Source organism: Stenella coeruleoalba (assembly GCF_951394435.1).
Source record: "Stenella coeruleoalba genome assembly, chromosome: 18".
NCBI lineage: Eukaryota > Metazoa > Chordata > Mammalia > Artiodactyla > Delphinidae > Stenella > Stenella coeruleoalba.
In genome coordinates, this window is record NC_137164.1 from 20,899,305 (window position 1) to 20,924,775 (window position 25,471).

At 46.6% G+C, this 25,471-nt stretch overlaps 1 protein-coding gene across 1 annotated transcript; it reads right to left on the reverse strand.

Annotated features, from left to right (window-relative positions):
• Positions 1–3,017: 3,017 nt before the first annotated feature.
• CBY2 (chibby family member 2) lies at positions 3,018–15,040 on the reverse strand (the record flags this gene model as incomplete). The annotated part of the gene is given in 3 exon segments (XM_079903002.1): positions 3,018–4,244; positions 4,246–4,311; positions 14,966–15,040. Coding segments are annotated over 3 exon segments (1,368 nt in total).
• Between the last annotated feature and the right edge of the window lie 10,431 nt (positions 15,041–25,471).

Sequence of the window (25,471 nt, forward strand, 5' to 3'; positions counted from 1 at the left end):
AAGGGCCACATGAGAGAGGGAGCAGAGATGCTTAAAGGAAGCTCTCCACGAAGAATGGAATTTCACTCTGTTCTCCAAGAGGTGAGCTGCCGCTGGATGTTAGCTAATCTGTGACAGAGTGCACTACACAATGAAACATTGTTTTGAAGTAAAGCTCCCCCACTCCATAAAAATAACATTTTATGGTTGGTCTTGCTAATTTTTCACCCATTTAGATCCTGCGTGACAGAGAAAGTTCACAGTGTTAAATAGTATTAAGTCCTCCAAGCTCCCTCAGCTTGCAAGAAACCCTCCGACTGCTGTTAGATAGCTTACTCCAAGTTAAATATTCGTAACACAAACACGGTGACAGCGTGCCTTCCAGTTGTCTAGCATCACAGAAATCTATTTGGTTTCATCAAGCAACGAAAATGAAAAAAGCCCTACACCCTGGGGTTAGTACATTGACTTAAACGAAGTATGGCAGTGGTCCCCAACCTCTTTGGCACCAGGGACCAGTTGATGCATTTACCAAGTTCAGAAGGGAAAAACTGCAAAGGGCCAGAGGCCCATGAGCAACAACTTCCTATTCATCAGATTTTGGTGGCAACAGGGGAATAAATGACGTGGCCTCTGCATGCCCATGAGTCACCTTCCACCCTTGTGTACGATTAGATATGTTGTCACTGCCCGGAGAGAGGAAATACTCTGTTCTCCCTCATTTGGAATTTCTGATGCTATTCTGGATAAGACTCGAGTTCCTCAATCTGGAAAACAGGCACCAACACCATTGTTAAACTTCATTTTCTGGAGCCCAGGTTTACTTGGCAGTGTGATCTAATAGGAGTCTGAGATCCACCACCATTAGGTCTGTGCTGAAGCCCCAGTTCGGCTCTTCCTAGCTGGCTATAGCCTCTGGCAAATCACGTGGCATGGTAGCGTCAGAGCCCTGTGAGGAACGATAAATGCCTACCGTGCAGGTGCCGAGGGTCACAGGGGTCACATCAAGTGAAAAGTGATGGGCGAAGAGCTCTGCAGGTGTGGGCTGCTGCCTCTGGCTCACCTTCTGGAATTTGCTCACAGCTCAGAAATCGAGCCAGCGTGAACGATGGGTTAGGAGTAAGGACCTTCCAGTCTCAAGCTCACATCCGTCACAATTAGTTTTCCATCAGCAAAGTGAGTAAACTCTTTTCCCTCACATGCACCTACTCACTTATACCCATGACTAGAGAACGGGACATTCTACTGAGAATCAGGTGTCTTAGCTCACCTTACCATGGTGATTCCTCAGCTGTGCTGCATACTGGAACCACCTAGAGAGCTTTTAACCCTCCCGATGTCCAGTCCTACCCAAGACCACATAAGTCAGAACGTCTAGGGGTGGAGTCCAGGCATCAGTATTTTTCAAAGACCGTGAGGTGACTCTACTCCACAGCGAACTTTGGGGAACCTCTGTCCACCTCCCTCCTGCAGTCCCCTGAGGTTACCTTTCAACCTCTTGGTTCTAAAGTATGTCCGCCTTTGAAATGGGAATTGGGGCCCAGGACACCCAGTCTTGAGCCTCTACTGGACAGGAAGGCAAGTCTAGGCATCGGGAGTGCACAGGGCACCCCTTCCCAAACTGGGTGACCAGCAGAGTCACATAAACAGAGATTTCAAAGAAAAAACTTAAAGAGATTTCAAGATCAGATAAAATTGGCCAATTCTGGGTTCACCGAAGATAAGCGGTTTTCTTCATCGCAGGACCTCTCAGACCCTTTAAGCTGGAGTGTGATCATGAATCTGCCCGAAAGGATTGTCTTCCCCTCGTGGAAACCTTCACTTTCTCAGAGCATTTCAAGGGCTGTTGTTTCCAGGAAGATTCTCTGAGAGCAGTGTTGGGAGTGGGGCAGGGGTTTAACCTCCCACCCCCGGGGGCCATTTGACAAAGCCTGGAAACACTTGCTTGTCACAGCTGGGGGGCAGGTGGCTGTTCCTGGCATCTAGTGCAAAGGCCAGGGATTCTACTAAACATCCTACAACACACGGGACAGCCCTAGACAGAGCTTTCCAGCCCAGTGTCGCCAGCAGCCCAGGTGAAAAGTTCTGGCCTTGAGTGGGCTCTACTCCCGCATCCTCTCCTCCACACTATGACCTCATCAGATGATGAGAGAGCAAGGAGGACAGGAGAAAGGGGAGGAAAACAAGGAAGGAAAAAGGGAGGAAATGAAAAGCAGATGATAATGAAGGCTGAGGTAAGGAAGAGACAAGAGGAAAAAGAAGAAAAGGAAGCCAGATTCGTAACTGCCAAAACTTGGAAGCAGCCGAGAAGTCCTTCGGTAGGTGAATGGATAAACACACTGCAGTAAATTCAGACAAGGGAACAGCATTCAGCATTAAAAAGAAACGAGCTATCAAGCCATGAAAAGACACGGAGGAGACTGAAACGCCTGCTGCTGAAAAGCCTGCCTACTGTATGATTCCAACCATATGACACTCTAGAAAAGGCAAAACCATGGGGATAGTAAAAAGATCAGTGGTTGCCGGGGGTGGGAGGCAGGGAAGGATGAACAAGCAGAGCACAAAGGAGTTCTAGGGCCGTGAATATACTCTGTATATACTCTGTTCCATCCCATAGAATGAACCCACCCAGAGTGAACCCTAATGTGAACCGTGGTTTTGGGTGATAATGATGTGTCAGTGCAGGTTCATCAGTTGTAACAAGTGCGCCCTCTGGCGGATGATGTTGATAACGGGGAGGCTGCGGGTTGGTGTGTGGGGTAGAGGGTACGTGGTACATCTCTGTACTTTCTGCTCCATTTTGCCGTGAGCCCGCAAGTGCTCAAAAGAAAGAAAAACGAGAAAGAAAGCAGAGCAGCACGCGCGATTAGCGGCCCTCGCCTTCTCACATCTTTATTGCTTCTCTGAGTTGACCAGGCCACTCGTTCTGCTCTTGCACGGGCACCAGCTGGTGGAGGCGGGCGAAGCGACCACGGGAAGGCGGGCGATGCCGTTTGGTGGCCCAGCTCTGGGCTTCGGTGCGGCTCGGACGGGGAGCCTCAGACCCTGCTGGGCTTCTTGGGGTCTTTGTTCTTGGTCGGGATGAAGGCGTACAGCTCCTCGATGAGCAGCTCCATCCGGGCGGTGACCTCGGTCACCGTGTCGATGACCAGCTTCTGCTGGAGCTTCAGCTTGTTGTTCTCCCACAGCGCCTTGCTCTCCTGGAAAATGCGGTGCTCCTCGCGCAGCACGTGCAGCGCCCGGTTCTCCTCCTGCAGGAGCCGGTTCTCCTCGCGGAGGGCCTGCAGGGTCTTGTTCTCCTTCTGCAGCGCCTGCAGCGCCTGGCTCATCTCCCGCAGCAGCTCCAGGGACTGGCCGCCGTCGGGCAGGCCCGGGCCCGCCTTGCCCACCTCCTCCCTGGGCTGCCCTGACAGGTTGCTGAGCATCTCGTGCAGGGTCCGGAGCGTCTTGGAGTCCTCCTGCGGGGCCTGGGGGCCCTTGGGCTCCTCGAAGGGGGAGGAGAGGCCCACGCCCTGGTCCGGCAGCAGCCCATGGGGTGCCTCATGGGGCGAGGGGACCGGTTTGATCTCGGTCGAGGCCGCCTTCTCGTCCGGCTGGGCCCAGTAGGCCTTTCTCTGCTCCAGCAGCTGCTGCAGGGCCCGGTTCTCCTCCCGGAGGAGCTGCAGGGTGCTGCTCTCCCGGCCGCCGTGCACCTGCAGGTCCGGGTCCTTCTTCGCCGCCTCCAGGGACGAGGCGTTGTCCTTGTGCAGCAGTGGCGAGGAGGCCCGGCCGTCCTCGCGGCCCAGCGCGGCCTGGTGCACCTCCCATAGGACCTGCAGGATCTTGCTTTCCTCGCGGAGCGTGCGGTTTTCCGCGCGCAAGAACTGGTTCTCCGCGCGCAGGGACTGGTTCTCGGCGCGCAGGGACTGGTTCTCCGTGCGCAGGGACTGGTTCTCCACGCGCAGGGACTGGTTCTCCGCGTGCAGGGACTTGTTCTCCTCCTGCCGCAGGCACTCCTTGGCCAGCCGCTTGTGGTGCAGCTTGTGGTGGAAGGACGAGGACGGGGAGAAGTAGGGGGACTGCAGGCGACAGTTCTCACTCACCCACCGCCCGTCCTGGAAGACGAACGTCTCGTCGCTGAGCTGCACGCGGGGAGGGTTGTAGTCCAGCTCCAGGTCCACCTGGGAGGTGGGGCTTTCCATGGGGTCCAGGGGCACGGAGGGGAAGCGGTTCGGCAGGTAGGAGTGCTGGCTGACCGCCCGGCGGCTCAGCCTGGGCAGGGAGGTCCTGCCTGGCCCAGCGCGGGGTGGGGTACAAGTTGTGGAGCCTCAGGAAGAGCTCGGCTGTACCCCTCTGCGGGAGAGAACAGGGAAGCCCAGAGTTAGCGAAGGAGCTGACGCACCCGAGGCTGGCTGACCACATGAGAGGCCGGGAGACCCCACAAGAAACCCAGTCTGGAGGTCTGGACTGGCCACAGAGGGCGCTTTTGTCCTTGGTCTCTTGGGTTCCTCGCGAGGAAATGACATCGGTCCTCCTTATTCGCGGTTCTATAAAGTCCCGCGAACACACAATTCGCGACTACTGTACCATTGCTCCAAAGAGACGCACGGCGTTAGGTTCCTGCTAGCCTCTGGTCACATTTTCCTCATCCAATCAATAAATAACTTTGTCTGCTGTTGAAAGACACCTTATTTTAAATGTACTTTTGATTCATTACATTGAACTTGCGGTCAACAGCACTGTGACTCATGCGGGAAGGAAGCTTACCTAGCAGGTGTTTTCTCTGTAAGGCACATCACATCACTGCTTTCTGGTGCTTAAGACGACTAGACAGCACTGCAGCGCTATGCTTGAGGGCCATTTTAGACAGAGAAACACCAACAAAAAGCACAAGAGTGTGAAAACAGTGACACTAAATAAACTGTGAAACGGACACTTTTACAGTCTGAGAGCTGAAACAAGAAGGCACCTCCAACTGGAAATGTGTGCATCAGGTAACTCAAATTTTTCATCATTCTGTGCATGTCTATGAATAATCATGAAAGTGAGACAAGTATTGATTTTGGGGCTGCAAACTAATTTTAGTGAAAAAAATTTAGGCAGATTCACAAATATGGAATCCATGAATAATGAGAATCAAGAATATATCATGGGGCTTCCCTGGTGGCACAGTGGTTGAGAGTCCGCCTGCCGATGCAGGGGACGTGGGTTCGTGCCCCGGGCCGGGAAGATCCCACATGCCGCAGAGTGGCTGGGCCCGTGAGCCATGGCCGCTGAGCCTGCGCGTCCAGAGCCTGTGCTCCGCAACGGGAGAGGCCACAACAGTGAGAGGCCCATGTACCGCAAAAAAAAAAAAAAAAAAAAAAAGAATATATCATGGAGGATAAAGGCATTGATATTGGAATCAACCAACTGTTTGAGTCCTCGCCCCATTATTTGATTAGTTACAAGAACATGGACAAATTATGTGAGCTTTAGTTACCACGCTTTCAAATTGGGGTAACTGCACCTACTGCCTTGCCTCATAGAAATATTTTAGGATAAAAGAGGTCATGTGTGAAAGCACTAAGCACGGGTTCTCGCACACTTCTGTCACCCTAGAGGAAGAATAAACACTGTTCTCCAGCCACCGGAGCTGCAGATGTGTATCCACAATTGGCATCACCCAACAGCCACTCACACTGTCCCAAATGGCAGTGCTACTGGTAAGTGCCACAGCCCCTTTAACACCAGCCAACATGGTGCTAGGCTTAAAACAGAGTCCAGCTGATAATTCTGGAAAGGAAGGGCACCATCACAGACATATCACTGAGCAATGGGAGTTCAACGTGTGGCAGTGAAGACATCAAAGGATACCAGGGAATGCATACAGAGGAATTCATGATGGTGGCCACGCACCTCGAAACCACCACATAAAAAGAGGATCGGAGCCACAGAGCTTAAACCCAACAAACCACTGCCACACTCCTCAATATAGAAGATAAGCTGAGTGCGTTTTAAATGCACATTTTGGAGCCTTTACTTACAAGACTCATTCACTCATTCACTCATCCATCTGTATTTCTAACCAGCTCCCTCAGGTGATTCTGGCTTCCGGTGGTCAGAACTGCTCTGAGCCAGGTAGAATGCAGTTTGCTCAGGTGAGGGTTACACCAGGGCTGAAGGCCAAGGGGTCAAGACTGGGGTCACACAGATGCTCATCCCGGTTCTGTTGCTGATGGGCAGCGTGGAACTAGAGAGCTCTCACCCTCTCTGAGACCCAGATTTTCACTAGTACGAAAGAGAGTCAGACTCTGTGACCTTAAAGGCACCACCTTCCAACACTGAAAGTCAGCAAACTGTACCTGTCAACTGGAAATAATAACACGTGCCCTGCTTAGTTCACAACACCGTTGTGAGGATTAAATGAGATAATGAATGCAAAAGTGTTTTTAAAACTGCCAGGTGCCACAGAAATGTAAGAAATGTAAATGTAAGGTATTGTTACCAAGAAAAGGAGGTTTCACTAATGGAGGAATTCTGAGATGAATTCAAAAAGCAGTGAACAAGTGGGATGCATCCTGGAGAAGAGGTAACAATTGCAGCCATGAATTTAAATAAAAATAAGATCATGAGAGCTGCTTCTAAATACACCAAAAGCATTTCATCCAAGTGCACTGCAAGGCTCTCCAAATATTAATTTCTCGTTTCTTAGGTTATTTTCAAAATTGTACAGATAGAGAAGATAGAAAACAAGTCAGGTTATTCACATTATATATATAGGCATATAGAGATACATAATTTGTACAGCGTATAAAGTTGGTTAGAATTCTTTAAGACCCAAAGAGCTAGATAAATAGAAGGCATGATTCTATGCTATTAACTTTCCAATAAGCACGTCATTAACTTCGTAAGGTTGTGCTTAGTCTTCCAGAGAGCAAAGGCGCAGGGACATTCTGCAATCAGAACCTTATTCATTTTAAATAAATCCAGCCTCCATGGTTATCATCCTTCTCAATGGGAGAAGCACAATGGCTCTTGTGACTGAACCTGTGATCAGAATGAACCCCATTGTGAAGAGCCCAGACCGTTTCCTTATACATTTAAGGTGCTTTGATCCCAGACTGGGAAGATTAGCCAAGGTCAATAAGGAGTAAATCTTGAGAGGTCCTCTTCATCCTCCAAGGATGAAGCACTACAGGAATCCGTCTCAGCAGTAATATCCTGCTCTTGAAGATGTTACTATGGAAAATGTAGTTTTAATCCATGATGGGTATACCCATCAAGAGAAAGAAAGGGAAGAAGTTTTGCGCTACTGAATTCATTTAATCTTCACAACACTGATTTAATAAGGTGTTATTATTCCCATTTTACAGATGGAGAAACTAAAACTCAGAGAAGTTAAATAACCAGCACCAGTTCACTCAGTAAGTCACAAATCCAGTTCTGGCTCCCTGAACTTACGTATGTGAAGCACACATGTAGGAAATCTCCAAGAATTAAGCAAAGGACTTTCACTACTTGGGGACTTTCTATTATGGAAAATTTCAAACATACACAAAAAGAGAGATGATAGTCTAATAAATTTCCATGTACCCAGCTTCGGCAGTTACCAAATCAAGGCCACACCTGATTCATCTATACCTTCATCCAATTCCAGAACCACTCCCCTGCCGCTGGGTTATTTCAAAGCAAAGTATAGACACTGTGCTGTTTTTTTTATTATTATTATTTTTTGTTTGTTTTTTGCCATACGGGGGCCTCTCACCGCTGCGGCCTCTCCCGTTGTGGAGCACGGGCTCCGGACGCGCAGGCTCAGCGACCATGGCTCACGGGCCCAGCCGCTCCGCGGCATGTGGGATCTTCCCGGACCGGGGCACGAACCCATGTCCCCTGCATCGGCAGGCGGACTCCCAACCACCGCGCCACCAGGGAAGCCCCACTGTGCTGTTTTATCCATAAATACATCAATGCGTATTTTTTTAACAAAACCACAATACCATTATCTTCCCTTTAAAATTTAACAATGATTCCTTAATATCAACAAATACTGATTCAGATTTCCCCAACTCTCTCATTTCTTTGTTTTTTTTTTTTTTTTTTTTGCGGTACACGGACCTCTCACTGTTCTGGCCTCTCCCGTTGCGGAACACAGGCTCAGGACGTGCAGGCTCAGCGGTCATGGCTCACAGGCCCAGCCGCTCGGCGGCATGTGGGATCTTCCCGGACTGGGGCACGAACCCGCATCCCCTGTATTGGCAGGCGGACTCTCAACCACTGCGCCACCAGGGAAGCCCTCTCATTTCTTTTTTATGATTGATTTCTATCAGAAAGATAGTCTCCCTGATCCAGGTGAACAACCAAAGAGAAACCTCTGGTGCTTTATACCTGTTCATAGTATCCTTGATGGCCTTTAAATCACCCTACTCAGTCAGCTGCCTTTATTTTATATCCATATCCTGAACTGGGTACCCAAGGGACTTTCAACTATCCCCTCAACATAAAGGCACTAAATAAAAACTTAACATGTGGGTGGCGGATCCCTAGCTATAGAGACAATTTGGGTATTTGGGCCCTTGTCCTTACGCATGCCATTGGGTGACCTCGGTTACATCCTCTAACCCTCTGACCTTGGTTTCCACTTCTGTATAATGAAAGGTCAGTAGCATTATCTCTAATATCCTCTTGTCTAACTTCCTCTGGTCGAAGGGATCCATGTTTACAAACTGGCATCACTATGGCCCCAGCAGTCCTCTTTTATCAACCTAGCTGACATCGTGTCCCCTCCCTTAAATGACCAACACCTTCCAAGCAAGTCCTGTGCTGTCTCTGTTCCGTGCCCACGCACCTAATCCGGAAAATACTGATGGACTGATAGGTCTCCTTTACCTCCTTAACCAAGAGACCAAACGCTCCTCTTATGACTAAGTCCTTCTATCCTTCCTCTTATCCCCAGACAGGACCCAGAAGGTGGCCAAGTCCAGCACTGCCTCATGGCCTAGTTTCTTAGATAAAACACTTAAATACTGTAAACATTTTAATAGTTATATATTTATTTTAATGGGTATTGGGAAAATATACCTATTTTATCAAACCCACAATCCTGTGGATAGGATTTAGATGAAGCTAACGTAGAGCAGCATCTTTTCTTTTTCTGAAAATGAGACCATCTAAGGGGAAATACTAAATATACACGATTTCAGATACATCAAGAATCGTGCTTAAACTTTGGGAAGGGATTGAGGCAAGACAAATTCTTTCTTTCCCATATTTCCCTGATTCCAATCAGACCTAGCTGGACTTATTAGTCCTCCAAGGAAACCTCTTTCTTGGCCTTGTGAAAACTTCTCACCCTAATCTATTCCCACTCTAAACATTCTTGCACCAAATCACATTTATGTCAATGAATCAACTAACATTAACTTGGCGTCTGTTCTCAGGGAACTTCCAATCAATTTGAAAATCAGTGCATAGCAACCATTATTTCTTGGGGTAAGTGAGGGAGGTTGACGTGCAGCAAGCATTAATTCTGGCACCACAGTATGGGGAACAGGGGACTGGACATCGTAACACTGAAAAGGGTCCTGGGTCTGTGCTGTATGAGCGCATAGCCTTTACAAAATCACTTAATTTCTCTGCCTCAGTTTCCATATCTAGAAAATGTGGATGCTAGCATGATTCAGAGCCACCCCCTATGTTCGTGCAGGCTATACAATGCCCAGCTCTAGAGGGTGCCATTCACAACTGGTGTTGCAGTGCACAACCTGTGCAACCATCCACAGCAGTTTTACTAACATCTGCCCTATTTATTTCAGACGCTTTGTTGTAGAGTTCAAAAATAAAAGGAGAATATGTGACATCTTCTTTGTTTATAGAGAGCTACAGACATGCAAGAATGGTTACTGTGAATTCAGAAGAGAAGTTGCTTAGCATTTCCTTCGATTGTATAGAGCAAGGAAAAGGAAGTAACACTGAATGACTATTATGTGATGATATGCTAACGGATTTCCACAGTCATAAGTAATATCTTACTGAAAAGAGCTACCATGGTTCCACCAAAGATCACATAGCCAGCAAGGGTTTAAAACCAGGATATCTGACTCCAGACTGCAGGCTCATTCTAGCTCTTCATAATGCCCAGATATTTTATTTTGCATGTGTGTTGATATCATTCCTTTGCAGTGATTCTCATACGTCTTGTCCCATCTTGTCCCCAGATGAATAAATTGTAATTATCTGAGCACAGTGACCCGTCCCTTACTTTTTTTGACATCCCTAGTCCTGGAAGTTAGAAGAACACATTTCACATACACTGGTGGTGTGATGAGTCCTTAGCAATGCACTAATCAACCAAAGTGCACTGAAAGGTAAGGAGGAGATATCAGATTGAACTACACAAAACTGTTAACATTATACTATTTTGGGCCCTCAAAAGTGGTGATTTTGTTTACCTTAATATGTTTAGTCTATTTAGGAAAGCCGTATCCACATTTCAATTCACATTTTTAAACTGCAGAGCTGTTACATCATGGGGTTTTCCCCATGTCCATCTACACAGTCCCTAAAGGAAGCCGTCCTCTGCACACAAGCATGCTGGTGGTCCACACTGCCATCTTGAACCTATAATCCAATGAGACTAGAAGTCTTAAATTCCCAGTAGCTTTGGGCTTAAAAGTCCCATCTTTGACTGCTCTTGTGAAAGTCGCTTAACTTCTCTGAATGTCACCTCTAAAATGAACCCCCATGTAGCTGCTCTGCCCTGTTCCTGGTGGTGCTGTGAGACGCTAAGAAAGTGGTCGGTAAGCTGTCATAAAGACCAAACAGGGGCTTCCCGGGCGGCCCAGTGGTTAAGACTCCTCACTTCCAATGCAGGGGGCGCGGGTTCGATCCCTGCTCGGGGAATTAACATCCCACATGCCGCGGAGCCAAAAGATTTTTAAAAAGACCAAACAGATGGCCAGCTCTACTAGTAAAGCTTAAACGTTCCTGGCCCAAAACACTCTAGCAAATGCTGAATGTTTTTCTTTACAAAAGGACTTTGCAAAAAGTGAGCATCTGATAAGCAAACCCTCGAGGTAAAACATCCCAGGCCCCCTTAGCCAATGTCTGAAGCCAGCTCCTTCTTGGTGGGTCTCCTCAACCAGTGGTGTCACTAGGTTGGTTTCATGGGCTAAACTAATCTGTCCTTGGTGTCATTGAGCCCCACCAAGAGGTCTGGGCCAAGAAAAAGCGCCTGGAACACCCCCGAAAGTTCTCTTCAGCCTAGGAGGCAGAGTCTACAGCAGCCTGATTCAAGCCCCCAGAGAAGCCTGGCCTGGTCTCCCCATGAAGGAAAGGACGGTCTCTTCCTTGACCTGTGGGAAATGCCCTCACATGTGGATGCAGACCCAGTAGGTGGGAGAGGAAGAGGGGGGCTTCCTCATGAAAGAACAGGATATGAGAAAGGATGGAGGAGGGGAAGACAAATGGCCATGGCGCTCATCACACCTCGCATCTGGCTTTGTTAGGAAGGTGACCAAGAGACGCTGCCCTCAGGGGCAATGTGCTCCCACTTGTGGCCTAAGTAAGATGCATTAGTGCTGAGGATCCAGGAAGGGCCCTGGGCACCAACATCTCCCTCACCGGTGCCTAAATCCCACCTATGGTTGGGAATCCGTCCTTAACATCAGGCCTGGCCTTCTCCCTGGCATCTCCTTTTTTTGTGGGCCTCTCATTGTCACAGCCTCTCCCGTTGCGGAGCACAGGCTCCAGACACGCAGGCTCAGTAGTTGTGGCGCACGGGCCTAGTTGCTCCGTGGCATGTGGGATCTTCCGAGACCAGGGCTCGAACCCGTATCCCCTGCATTAGCAGGCAGACTCTCAACCACTGAGCCACCCAGGAAGCCATGGCATCTCCTTTTTAAATGCATTTGGTCCTAGAAGGAAAATGCATGAAATCACCAACTATGTGCTTCTGTCAGATCACCAGCCTTGTGCGTGGCAAGTGGAGACCGTGGAGGAGGAAAAGCCAGTGGAAGGGCGGGCAGGGCAAAGGCAAAGGAGAGGTGATAAGACCAAAGTCTCTCTCTGATGCTAAGGGGTGTCTAAGGACCAGGACTCTGAGGGGGACCTTCTGGGCTGGAATTTCTGGGGCTGCTGGCCTCCCATCTAAATAGTTCGGCAACAGGGCTAGACAATGACTAGCCAGTTTAGCTGACATGCACTGAGGTTCTCTCCACTCCTGGAGAAGTACGGCTACCACAGACCAGAAGAGACGTCCAAATGCTCCCAGCAGACGTCAAGCCTGTTGACCAAGATTTTTAAAGCCCTACTTTGCCAGCATTACTGAGGGTTACGGTCAGAGAACATTCAACCATCTGGGGTTACTTTTCAAACATGTGAAGCTGAGAGGCCCAGGACGCTGGAAGGAAAAGCCAGATCTGCCACTAATTTTCAGACCAGGTTGACAAGGCTGAGTGTCTCATTATCATAGTTTTAAATTAACTCCGTTCCGAGCACCATGAGAAAGTCAATGTTGGTTTTAAGAAATGCGAACAGGTAAGAGGATAATTCATGGGTCAGTGTGACTGATTTTGATAGAATCATAAACTAACAGCAAAGAGGATGAAGATGTCGTCTGTCATGTATCTGGTAGTTTTAGCTAATTGTTTAACACACAATCTTCTGAAATCTTCCTCCTAACACTTTGGAAATGATGGTACAGCTGGTGTGGAAAACAAACCCAAACAAAGGGGGACTGAGAAAAGGCAACAGCGAGGGATGAGGGGGGCCCTGGAGGGTGCTGTGGGAGCTCATTCTGACCTGGTATAGATCCTTCATTAATGATCTCACAGGAAACAGTGCTTTTATGAAACTCACAGATAGCGCTCACTGGGGACATGGGAATGCTGGCGAGAACTGAATCATTATGCACAAAAGGAACCAGGAGGGCAGACAGCTTGGGCAGGAAGTAACATCGATGGCTGGCGAGTTAATGTGTTGGAGGGAAATAGACCAGAAAACACAAATGTTTAATGTGAGGAAGAAAAACTGGAAATCAATAAGACCTGCAAAGACCTAAGGGTGAAACAAATAGCGAACCATAGGCATGTGCAATGGAAATGAGAAGCGCCAGGCATGACTGGGAGCTGGGAGGCCAGAGGTACTTTCTGGAGACACAGAGCTGCTGCTGCAATCCCCTTCCCAGATGAATGGGCTCAGCCTCCAAACGAAGCAGAATGTGGCAGATACACGCAGGGAGCTCACGGTAGGCGGTGAGGATGGGCGGAGAAGAGGCACCATCTCTTAAGAGCAAGGGAAGAAGCAGGTGGCATGTGCCCAGCTTGCGGCATAGCAGAGGAAGTGGGCACTGACCCGGCTTCAAGCCTTTAACTCCAGCTCTGACATTACTAGTGGGCTTCCTAGGGTTCCCAGTTCCCGTTGCTATACCATCTCTCCCTTGCACTGCATGGCCCAGTGCCACCATATGATCAAATCAGGGCTCAATCTCCCTTCCTCCCCTTGTTTTTTGTTTTGTTTTGTTTTTGTTTGTTTGTTTGGCCACACCATGCAGCATGCGGGATCTTAGTTCCCCGACCAGGGATCGAACCTGTGCCCCCTGCAGTGGACGTGCAGAGTCTTAACCACTGGACCGCCAGAGAAGTCCTCATTTGGGGAGGTCCAGTCAGCACACTGGTCCCTCTCACAGCTCTAGTGATGGCCCAGTTCAGATCATCTAAACTTACAGATGCCCCCTTCACCCCAAGCGCCAGCCTAGAGTACCCTGCCGGGTGTCTGGAACCTGCCGCAGGACTTGTGCCCCCTTGGCAGGTATACCCATGAGACACATCTGCCCATGTGCCCAGGCAGCAGGTGTCCTCTAATTTCATGCTCTCCAAGATCCCAGGATGCCCACTGGCGATCAATCCTGTTCCTACACGTCCCTGGACAGAGCTTTCAGATAGTTACCTCTGCACTGGATTCCTCCACTCTACATTTCAGCCCCTCTGGTTGCACCACCATAATCTTCCAACAGGGCCTTGGGTGACTCTGGAGAAGCAAGGCTGCCCCCTTTGTGACACAGCAGTAGGAACAATCCAATCAGGAGGACCTCTCCCAGGAAACCCAGCCTGTCATCCGTTCATTGGCCTCCATTCTGAACCCCCCAGGCCCACCCCTCTTACGCTCTCTCTGTCTTTGGTATACAGCAGGCCTTCATTCTCTTGACCCCTCCGCATGACCCTGTACCCCTCAGCCCACATCCTAGGTTCATGGATTCAGTTGTCTGCTTTTGACTGCAAGTCTCAGTTCTAATTCTGCCCCCATAAATCCAGAGTAGTTGTACAACAGCAAGCACCAAAAGATGTAATTTTGAGAAAATTGGCTTATTTCCGAGAGTCACAGAAACTTCAGGTGGTAGGGCTGGAAGCTCTTCCCAGATCACCTAACCCACCCCGCTCATTCAAGGGATGAGAAACCCAAGACGCTGAGTGACTAAGTGGCCTCCCCCAGGGACACAGCTGGCTGGCGGCTGACCTAGAACTAGAATCTGAGGCCCTGACTACTCTGCTCCTTCTATGACATCCTGCTAGAGTTTTGACAGAGGAGGGCTATTCTGGCTAAAACTGAGAGGTTGCATCCTTCTGTGATTATCTCTACCTGAGGTAGAAAAACACTGATTGGAATTTCTAGGCTTTCAGATCTGGTATCTCTTTTTCTTGTAAAATTTGGCCTCAAGTGCTGTGGAAAAGAGGAAATAAGTAGATTTCTGCTTCCCAGCCCATCCTCTGGACCTCAACTTCTCACCTGAAAAACAGAGGACTTTTTACTACTCACTTATCCTCTCTTGTTAATTATGTACGTTATGAAAATCTGAGTCTGAAAGAATGTGAAGATGATATCTGATACGATGCTTTATCAGTCTCTGAACAGAATTTAAGACAGGTATTACAGTTGATGGAAAAGCTTTCTGAAAGTGTGTGGCGCAGAGATACCGATACCTACTACCTTTTCTAAAATTATTATTTCTATCTCAAGTGAAAAGCCATACCAATGTTAGGTGCCAGGTGTAGGTCCTATGCAGAAGTTGGTCACCAGAACACTCAGAACATTCCAGGGGTGACATCACAAAACAATATGATGTTTTTTATGGCTCATGGTCTCTCTCTGAGCATCACAGGTGGGAATGAGGCATCTGATGGTCAGCAAGAGCTCACCCTGGTTGTGTCCACATGGCCGGTCAAGGTCGGTGTGACACACAATAGCCCAAACACGGGCCCCCTGTTTGGTCATCCTGGCTGACATTTACATCCCCACGGCCAGGCTGGGCCGAGACCCCTATCCTCTCTCCAGGGGTGGCATCTTCTACTTGGATTACTCGAGAAGGAAGAAACCCAGACCAAGAGAAAGAATGTAGTCTGAGATGTTTTTTGATACCAATCTATTCTTCAGTTCTCTGACAGCAACTGGATGTCCTATACTTCAATTCTGACACACCCCACCTGGTGTTGGCGCCAGATTCCACAAGTTAAAGGGCTCAGTCCCACACAACTGCTCCCACTTCAGATGTCAGTCACAAGTCTTGGGCCACCAGTACTTCTAACTAACCAGCTATAAATCAGAGGCTCGCAGTTTTGCTGATTTGCTAGAAGAGCTCAAAGAACTCAGGAAAACGCTTTACTTACAAATACAGGTTTTGGGTTTTGTTTTTTTTAATGAAACATACAGCTCAGGAACAGTCAAATGGAAAAGATGCTTAAGGCAAGGTATGAGGGGAGAGGGAGGCAGAGCTTCCATACCCAGCAGGGCACACCACCCTCCCTGCATCTTCATGTGCTCCCCAACTCGGATGCTCTCCAAACCCTGTCGTCTAGAGGTTTTTATGGAGGTTTCATTATACGGTCATGACTGATTATTTCATTGGCCTTTGGTGATTGAATAATAAAAGATAGATCTATCACTCAAGAAATCCCAAGGGTTTTAAGTTACTCTGTGCCAGGAACTGGGAACAAAGACCAAACATATTTTTTTTTTAGACCACATGTAGAAACTGCTGACACCTGGGCTTCACGAAAGGGACAGCCTAGTCCCCTGGCTTCAATTCCGTCAAATCATTTGCCTCTAGAGGCTGTCAGTGGGAGCCCTCCTGTGTACCTTAAGTCTCCCATTAGGCGGGGAACTCCAACCCCACACTATTATGCCACATGCAGGGAAAGAAGTGGTGGACCAGGGTAGGGTCACTGTAACAGCCCACCAGAAGCTCCTGCACCCAAGTTACATGCAAGCCTCGCTTTAAGAAAATCCGATGTACAAAAAAATCAAGGACATACATGTGTAAAAACCAAGAAAGTAATTAATCACATTATCAAAGAATTTCTCATTTTCAATGGGAACTTCTCCTAGGGTTTCTTTTTTAATTTTTATTTTATTTCTTAATTGTGGTTACAAACACATAACATTAAATTTTCCATCTTAGGGACTTCCCTGGTGGTGCAGTGGTTAAGAATCCGCCTGCCAATGCAGGGGACACGGGTTCGAGCCCTGGTCCAGGAAGATCCCACATGCCATGGAGCAACTATGCCCATGTGCCACAACTACTGAGCCCACATGCCACAACTACTGAAGCCCACGTGCCTAGAGCCCGTGCTCTGCAACAAGAGAAGCCACCACAATGAGAAACCTGCACACCACAATGAAGAGTAGCCCCTGCTCGCCGCAACTAGAGAAAGCCCGCACGCATCAACGAGACCCAACGCAGTCAAAAATAAGTAAATAAATAAATAAATTTATTAAAAAAAAATTTCTTTTCCATCTTAAACATTTTTGAGTATACAGTCCAGGAGTGTCAAGTACATCCACATTGCTGTGCAATGGATCTCTAGAACTTTTTCATCTTGCAAAACTGAAACTCTATGACCATTAAACACTACCTCCTCTCCCACCTACCCCCCAGCCCTGGGAAACCACCTTTCCACTTGCTATTTCTATGATTTTTGACCTCTTTAGATACCTCATATGAGTGGAATCATATAGTATTTGTCCTTTTGTGACTGGCTTACTTTAGCATCATGTCCTCAAAAAACCTCCATCTGGGGGCATGTGACAGGATCTCCTTTTTTTAAGCTGCATAATATTTCTTTGTGTTTATATACCACACATTTTCTTTCTTTATCCATTCATTCATTGATGAACATTGGGTTGCTTCCACCTCCTCTTGACTATTGTGAATAATGCTTCAGTGAACATGAGTGTGCAAAGATCTCTTTGAGATCCTGCTTTTAATTCTTTTGGATATATACACAGAATTAGGACTGCTGGATCATATGTTTTATGTTTAATTTTTTGAGGAACCTCTACACTGTTTTCCACACCAGCTGTACCATCATTTCCACCAACAGTGCCCAAGGGTTCCCATTTTTCCACATCCTCATTGACACTTGTTTTCTCTTTCTCCAAGTGTTTCTGTAAGTGATTAACTCCCACACTGCCTGAAAACACAATTCGGTTTTTCCTTAAACACACGCCTCATGGAAGCACCTGCACATGCACCTCTGAGGCTGAGCTGGGAAGACTAAACAGAGAGGGAAGTGGCTGTATTCATTTCCTAGGGCTGCGCAAAGGACCATGAACCGAATGGCTTAAAACAACAGAAATGCATTGTCTCCTGGTTCTGGAGGCTGGAGGTCCAAAATCAAGGTACTGGCAAGACCAGGCTCCCTCGGAAACCGTAGCGGAGAACCTTCCTCGCCTCTCCCTGAGCGTCTGAAGGCTGCTGGCAGTCCTTGGCCTGCCTTGATCGCACTGCAGTGCTTCAGTCTGTGCCGATGGCGTCAGACGGCGCTCTCCCCGCGGGTCTGTATCTGTTCTCGCCTTAAGAGGGCACCAATCATATGGGACTAAGGCCCACCCTACTGTGGTATAACCTCATCTTAACCAATTACATCTGCAATGACCCTCTTTCCAAATAAGATTACATTCAGAGGTACTGGGGGTTCTGCCTTCAACATATCATTTTGGGGGGGACACAATTCAACCCATAACATAACCTAATATTAACCGAACATATAATAAACACCAGCACTGTGCTAGGTACTTCATGTTATCTTCACTTAATCAGAGTCACTGGCAAATATGCAGATCCTACCACCCTCGGGATACAGCCCACCCTTGGGGTCGCTAAGCCCACCACTCTGGCCCACCTCCAGCAAGTTCAGTTGATTCCCTTTTTTCCCACCTCTAGTGCCAAGGAGCACAAGCTCTGCCCTGTAAGGCTCCCCATGACAAAGTTCATGCTAGTAAGCCTGATGTGTCTTATTACTATTACACATATTATATATTATTCATATTTATTATCATTTCCATTCTATTATTCTGCCTGCTGTTAGACCCCCTTCCTTCTCCATAGTTTTGACCATCTGTCCCCTAGTTCGCTCCGGGGTGAGAAAATCCTTACCCCAATCCTGCCCTGAGGCCATATCTGGAGAAAGAAACAGACCACCCATTTAAGTTACTCAGTGGTTTGCTAGTATGACCCCAAAGTCAGACCCGTGATATCAGGGGAGCTCATGGTACAGTTCACTCCTAGAAAGGAAGTCCTGCTACTGGATGATCACGGAGACTCCCTGGGTCCAGACCATGGTGCAAATCACCAAAGACAGCTGCTGATAGATTTGGATATAGGGTAAGCGAGAAAGGACCTAGGGCACTACTTCCCTCCTTCCTCACCTCTGCCATAGTCCTTTGCCTTTTCTCTGCAGAGGCCTGGCTCCAGGGCGAGGGGCAGCCACCAGATCTGTGGCTGACAGTGACGGCCCTCACAGCACGCAGGTGACTCATTATCCACGCTATCTGGTCAAAGCCCCCCCCCACCTCATCCTAGTAGGGGGCGTGCTGAGGGAAGGAAACAAAGCAAATAGGCACACGGACTGGCCTGCCACATTGGCATGAAAAGAACTTCTTTTACTGAACCCAAAGGAAAGGCACCGATAAGAATAAATGAGGCTGCAGATAGCAAGGTCACGGACACTGGCCACAGAAGACCTGTGTGCAAATCTGCGGGTCCAGAAATAGTTATTTACTATATGTCTTAGTCAGCTCTGTCTGCTACAACATCCACAGACTGGATGGCCTAACAACTGACTTTTATTTCTCGTAGTTCTAAAGGCTGGGAAGTTCAAAATCAAGGTGCTGGCAGATTTGGTTCCTCATGAGGCCCGTTTCCAGGTTTGCAGATGGCCACCTTCTCAGTGCGTCGTTACACAAGAGAGAGACAGAGACACAGAGAGAGAGCGAGAGAGCGAGCGAGAGACAGAGACAGAGACAGAGACAGAGTGTGTGTGTGTGTGTTCTAGTCTCTCTTTCTTTTTTATAAGGACACTAATCCCATCCTTAAGACTTCATCCAAACGTAATTACCTTCCAAAGGCCAAACCTCCAGATACCATCACACTGTGGATTAGGGGTGCACAATATGAATTTTGGAGGGACACAAACATTCAGTCCATCACTATGTGACCTGGGCAAGTTACCCCAGCTCTCAGACGCTCAGTTTACTCATCTCCAAACTAAGGAAATGACATCTAATTTGAGATCACATATGTGAAGAAGCCGACAGTAAGCTCTCAATAATCATTGTTTTGGTGCCTCCAGACATGCTCCCTTTGACTTAAAGTCTCAAGCAGCTGACACACAACTGGTGCTGCTGTTAAAACGGCTTCGTACTACAGCTCGGCTGAGGGCTTGTTTGTTTGCTTGTTTGTTTGATTTGCCTTTTTTTTTTTTTGTGGTGCGTGGGCCTCTCACTGTTGTGGCCCCTCCCATTGCGGAGCACAGGCTCCGGACGCGCAGGCTCAGCGGCCATGGCTCACGGGCCCAGCCGCTCCGCGGCATGTGGGATCCTCCCGGATCGGGGCACAAACCCATGTACCCTGCATCGGCAGGCGGACTCTCAACCACTGCGTCACCAGGGAAGCCCTGCCTTTTGTTTTTAAGAGAAGAGCATTTTGAACTGGGAATCCTGGTACCGGCTCCTGCAGTTGCCCATTAGTTGGGTCTCTTCCTCCTCAGCAGGACACACACATCTGTAACCCAGTACTGAAAAACTTCCTTGAGATTGTGCCCCAAATGTTATGACTCAGATTAACACCGTCATCAATCACCCACGTTCCACGAGCATCCACACTTGGTGGGTACTGCACAGAGCGCAGAGGTAGACAGACATGCCTCGTGGCTTTCTAATCTAAACAGACAGGTAGAACAGAGACAAAGGAAAGGGCAAGCATGCATCCAAGACTCTCCCCGCTTTCCACGTCTGCAGCTTCTCTGGTGATGAATCACACGGGGAAATTCAACAAGAGTAGGGTCCATTAGAGAGCATGGGCCCCTTGCCCTTCCCCAGAGAGCCACAGAAACTGCAGCTCTTGGTCCAGGAGTCAGAGGGGGGTATGGGGCATATGTTCTGACTTTTCTCTCCTTGTCATTTGTGGAGAAGGGGATGGGGAGTTGCGTGGGTGTAGTAAATTATCATGATGGCTGTCCTCTCCAAATCGCATGACATGTTTGGGAAGGTTTGTTATTTTTGCTACATAGAGCAGAGGGCAGCTCTACACTGGAGCCAGAGGAGCAGCCGGAGCCCAGCCAGGCTTTGGGCCAAGCTGCTCTTGGGACAGGCTAGGAGCTCTCACCTTCTGGGGAAGCAGGAGGCAATGGCCAGGAAGAGCAAGAGAGCAGCAGATGAGTCTGTCAGGCAAAAATTACAGATCAACTGTTGGAAAAAGTCTGGGCGGGAAGGAAGTAGAAAAATACAATGTCTGCTCTCAGAGGTGGCTGGCTGAGGTGAATAGCTGTTGTTGAATCAATCACTCACATTTGTGGGAATACTGAAGGAACCAACAGAAGGGGCAGGTGTTGGAAAGCAGGGCAATTGACACACCCAGGTTCCAGAGATAACAGGACAGCAAATCATTCTTGTTGATCACCCGGATACCAAAATCAGACAAAGATACTACAAAAGAAGAAAATTACAGACCAATATCACTGATGAATACAGATGAACAAATCCTCAACAAAATACTAGCAAACAGAATCCAACAACATATTAAAAGGATCATACACCATGATCAAGTGGAGTTTATCCCAGGGATGCAAGGATTCTTCAATATACGCAAATCAATCAAAGTGATACACCATATTAACAAATTGAAGAATAAAAATATGATCATCTCAATAGATGCAGAAAAAGCTTTTGACAAAATTCAACACCCATTTATGATAAAAACTCTCTAGAAAGTGGGCATTGAGGGAACCTACATCAACATAATAAAGTCCATATATGACAAACCCACAGCAAACATCATTCTCAATGGTGAGAAACTGAAAGCATTTCCTCTAAGATCAGGAACAAGACAAGGATGTCCACTCTCATCACTATTATTCAACATAGTTTTGGAAGTCCTAGCCATGGCAATCAGAGAAGAAAAAGAAATAAAGGAATACAAATTGGAAAAGAAGAAGTAAAACTGTCACTGTTTGCAGATGACATGATACTATACACAGAAAATCCTAAAGATGCCACCAGAAAACTACTAGAGCTAATCAATGAATTTGGTAAAGTTGCAGGATATAAAATTAATGCGCAGAAATCTCTTCCATTCCTATACACTAATGATGAAAGATCAGAAAGAGAAATTAAGGAAACAATCCCATTCACTATTGCAACAAAAAGAATAAAATACCTAGGAATAAACCTACCTAAGGAGGTAAAAGACCTGTACTCAGAAAACTGTAAGACACTGATGAAAGAAATCAAAGATGACCCAAACAGATGGAGAGATATACCATGATCCTGGATGCAAAGTATCAATATTGTGAAAATGACTATACTACCCAAAGAAATCTACAGATTCAATGCAATTCTTATCAAATTACCAATGGCATTTTTTACAGAACTAGAACAAAAAAATCTTAAAATTTGTATGGAGACACAAAAGGCCCCGAATAGCCAAAGTAATCTTGAGGAAAAAAATAACAGAGCTGGAGGAATCAGACTCCCTGACTTCAAACTATACTACAAAGCTACAGTAATCAACACAATATGGTACTGGCACAAAAACAGAAACATAGATCAATGGAACAGGATAGAAAGCCCAGAGATAAACCCATGCACCTATGGTCAACTAATCTATGACAAAGGAGGCAAGGATATACAATGGAGAAAAGACAGTCTCTTCAATAAGTTGTGCTGGGAAAACTGCACAGCTACATGTAAAAGAATGAAATTAGAACACTTCCTAACACCATACACAAAAATAAACTCAAAATGGATTAAAGACCTAAATGTAAGGCCAGACACTATCAAACTTTTAGAGGAAAACATAGGAAGAACACTCTTTGACATAAATCACAGCAAGATCTTTTTTGACCCACCTCCTAGAGTAACTGAAATAAAAACACAAATAAACAAATGGAACCTAAGGAAACTTCAAAGCTTTTGCACAGCAAAGGAAACCATAAAAAGATGAAAAGACAACACTCAGAATGGGAGAAAATATTTGCAAACGAATCAATGGACAAAGAATTGATCTCTAAAATATATAAACAGCTGATGCAGCTCAATATGAAAAAGAACAAACAACCCAATCAAAAATGGGCAGAAGGGCTTCCCTGGTGGCGCAGTGGTTGAGAGTCCGCCTGCCGATGCAGGGGACACTGGTTCGTGCCCCGGTCCGGGAAGATCCCACATGTCGCGGAGCGGCTGGGCCCGTGAGCCATGGCCGCTGGGCCTACGCGTCCAGAGCCTGTGCTCCACGGCGGGAGAGGCCACAACAGTGAGAGGCCCGCGTACCGCAAAAAAAAAAAAAAAAAAAATGGGCAGAAGACCTAAATAGACATTTCTCCAAAGAAAACATACAGATGGCTAAGAGGCACATGAAAAGCTGCTCAACATCACTAATTTTTAGAGAAATGCAAATCAAAACTACAATGAGGTATCACCTCACACTGGTTAGAATGGGCATCATCAGAAAATCTACAAACAACAAATGCTGGAGAGGGTGTGGAGAAAAGGGAACCCTCTTGCACTGTTGGTGGGAATGGAAATTGATACAGCCACTATGGAGAACAGTATGGAGGTTCCTTAAAAAACTAAAAATAGAATTACCATATGACCCAGCAATCCCACTACTGGGCATATACCCAGAGAAAACCATAATTCAAAAAGACACATGCACCCCAATGTTCATTGCAGCACTATTTACAATAGCCAGGTCATGGAAGCAACCTAAATGCCCATCAACAGACGAATGGATAAAGAAGATGTGGTACATATCTACAATGGAATATTACTCAGCCATAAAAAGGAATGAAATTGGGTCATTTGTAGAGATGTGGGTGGACCTAGAGACTGTCATACAGAGTGACGTAAGTCAGAAGGATAAAAACAAATATCGTATATTAATGCATATATGTGGAATCTAGAAAAATAGTAAAGATGAACTGGTTTGCAAGGCAGAAATAGAGACACAGATGTAGAGAACAAATGTATGGACACCAAGTGGGGAAGCGGGGGGTGTTGGTGTGATGAATTGGGAGATTGGGATTGACATATATACACTAATATATGTAAAATAGATAATAAGAACCTGCTGTATAACACAGGGAACTCTACTTCAATTCGCTGTACAGTAGAAACCAACAAACACTGTAAAACAGCTATATGCCAATAAAAATAATTAATTAATTAATTTAAAAAAAATCCTTCTTGGTGAAGTCAGAAAGGCGACCATGTGCAGGGCTGGTCCCCACAGGTAACATCGAAGCTCGGGGGCCCCTAGGGCTGCATACTATCCTTGCAAACTTCCCTTCTGAATCTGGAAGCCATTAGAAGTCCCCCCAAAGCTCAGACTTTTTCCTAACACTAGTTAATTTGTTCACTCCGTCCAAGAGTGAGTGAGGCTGTATCAAAAGACATCCCATGGAAAAGACTATCGGTCTCTAAGAAATTCTCCTTTTTTTTTTTTGGAAAAAGTCAAAAGAGGTAACTGCCTGGTCTCTGGCCCCATTCTGAAACAAAACTTGACCTTGGTCGCAGGCAGGCAGATGTCCTGGGAGCGGATGCTTCCAAATGAAGAGGTGGGTGGTCCCACTCCACTTCCAACCAGGAGGGGTGAAACTGAAGGCTCTGTTTATTAGCACAACTCTAATCGTGATGTATGCGATTCTGTACATTTCAGTCTAAGCAAAATATTTTTCCGTCGTTTCAACTTTAATTTATTCTTGATGCTTGTTTGCACTCCTGATCTTGAGAGACCCCAACTTCTTTTAATTATTTCTCTTTGCTTGAGCTAGTTAAGGCAAGTTTTTTTTATTTTGTGATTAACACACCAGAAAAGCCAGGAAAACCGTGACAGTGGAAAAATGGTCATCATATTAAATATGGGATTAAAGAGTCTTGAGATTCAAGACAACCACTTCATCTTTCCAGTCCTCCGTTTTCACATCAACAAAACGAAGGAGGTAAATTAGATCAACTTTGTAGTACTCAAAAAATGTTGTTCCACTTCCATGTGGCTTCATGGTTTCTAATGCAAACTCCACAGTCATTTGGTTCACTGTTGCCTTGTAAGTAATATATCATATTCTCTGCAGCTTCTTTCAAGATGTTTTTCATTGTCATTAGTTTTTAGCTGTTATGATGTGTCTAGGCTGGGATTTCTTTAAATTTATCCTGTTTTGGATTCACTGAGCCTTTTATATTTTCCATCAGATTTGAGCATTTCAGCCATTATTTCTTCAAATATATATTTTTTTCTGCATCACATTCCTTCTCCTCTCCTTCTTGGACTCTAATGACACAAATGTTAGACCTTTTTTCATATTTTCCCATAGACTCACCCTGCCCCCTGTCTTTTCAATCGTTTTTCTCTCTGTTGTTTAGATTGGATAGTTTTTTACTGATCTACCTTCAAGTTTACTGACTCTTTCCCCTGTCATCTCTATTCTGCTTCTGAGCCTGTGGTAGACAGAATGGCAACCCAAAGATGTCTACTTCCTAACCCCAAGAACCTGTGAATATGTGGCCTTAACAGCAGATGCTAATTAAATTAAGGATCCTAAGAAAGGGAGATTAGTCTGAATTATCTGAGTGGGCCCAATGTAATCACAGGGTCCTTATAAAAGGGAGACAGGAATTCGAGAGACAAAAAACAGGAGATCTACAGCAGAAGCAGCGGTTGGAGGGATGCACTTTGAAGATGAAGGCTGCCATAAGCCAAGGAATGCAGGCAGCCTCTAGAACGTAGAAAAGGCAAAAAAAATTTATTTTTCCCTGGAGTCCCCAGAAGAAATGCAGCCCTGCTGACACCTTGATTTTAATTTTATAAGATTCATTTCATACTTCTGACCCTCAGAACTGTAAGTTACTATGTTTGTTTTGTTTTAAGCCACTACAGTTGTAGTACTTTGTTACAGCAGCAATGAGGAACTAATACAAAGCCCAGTCATTTAAAAATTTTTGGTTATTGTATTTTTCAGTTCTAAAATTTCCATTTGGTTCTTTATAC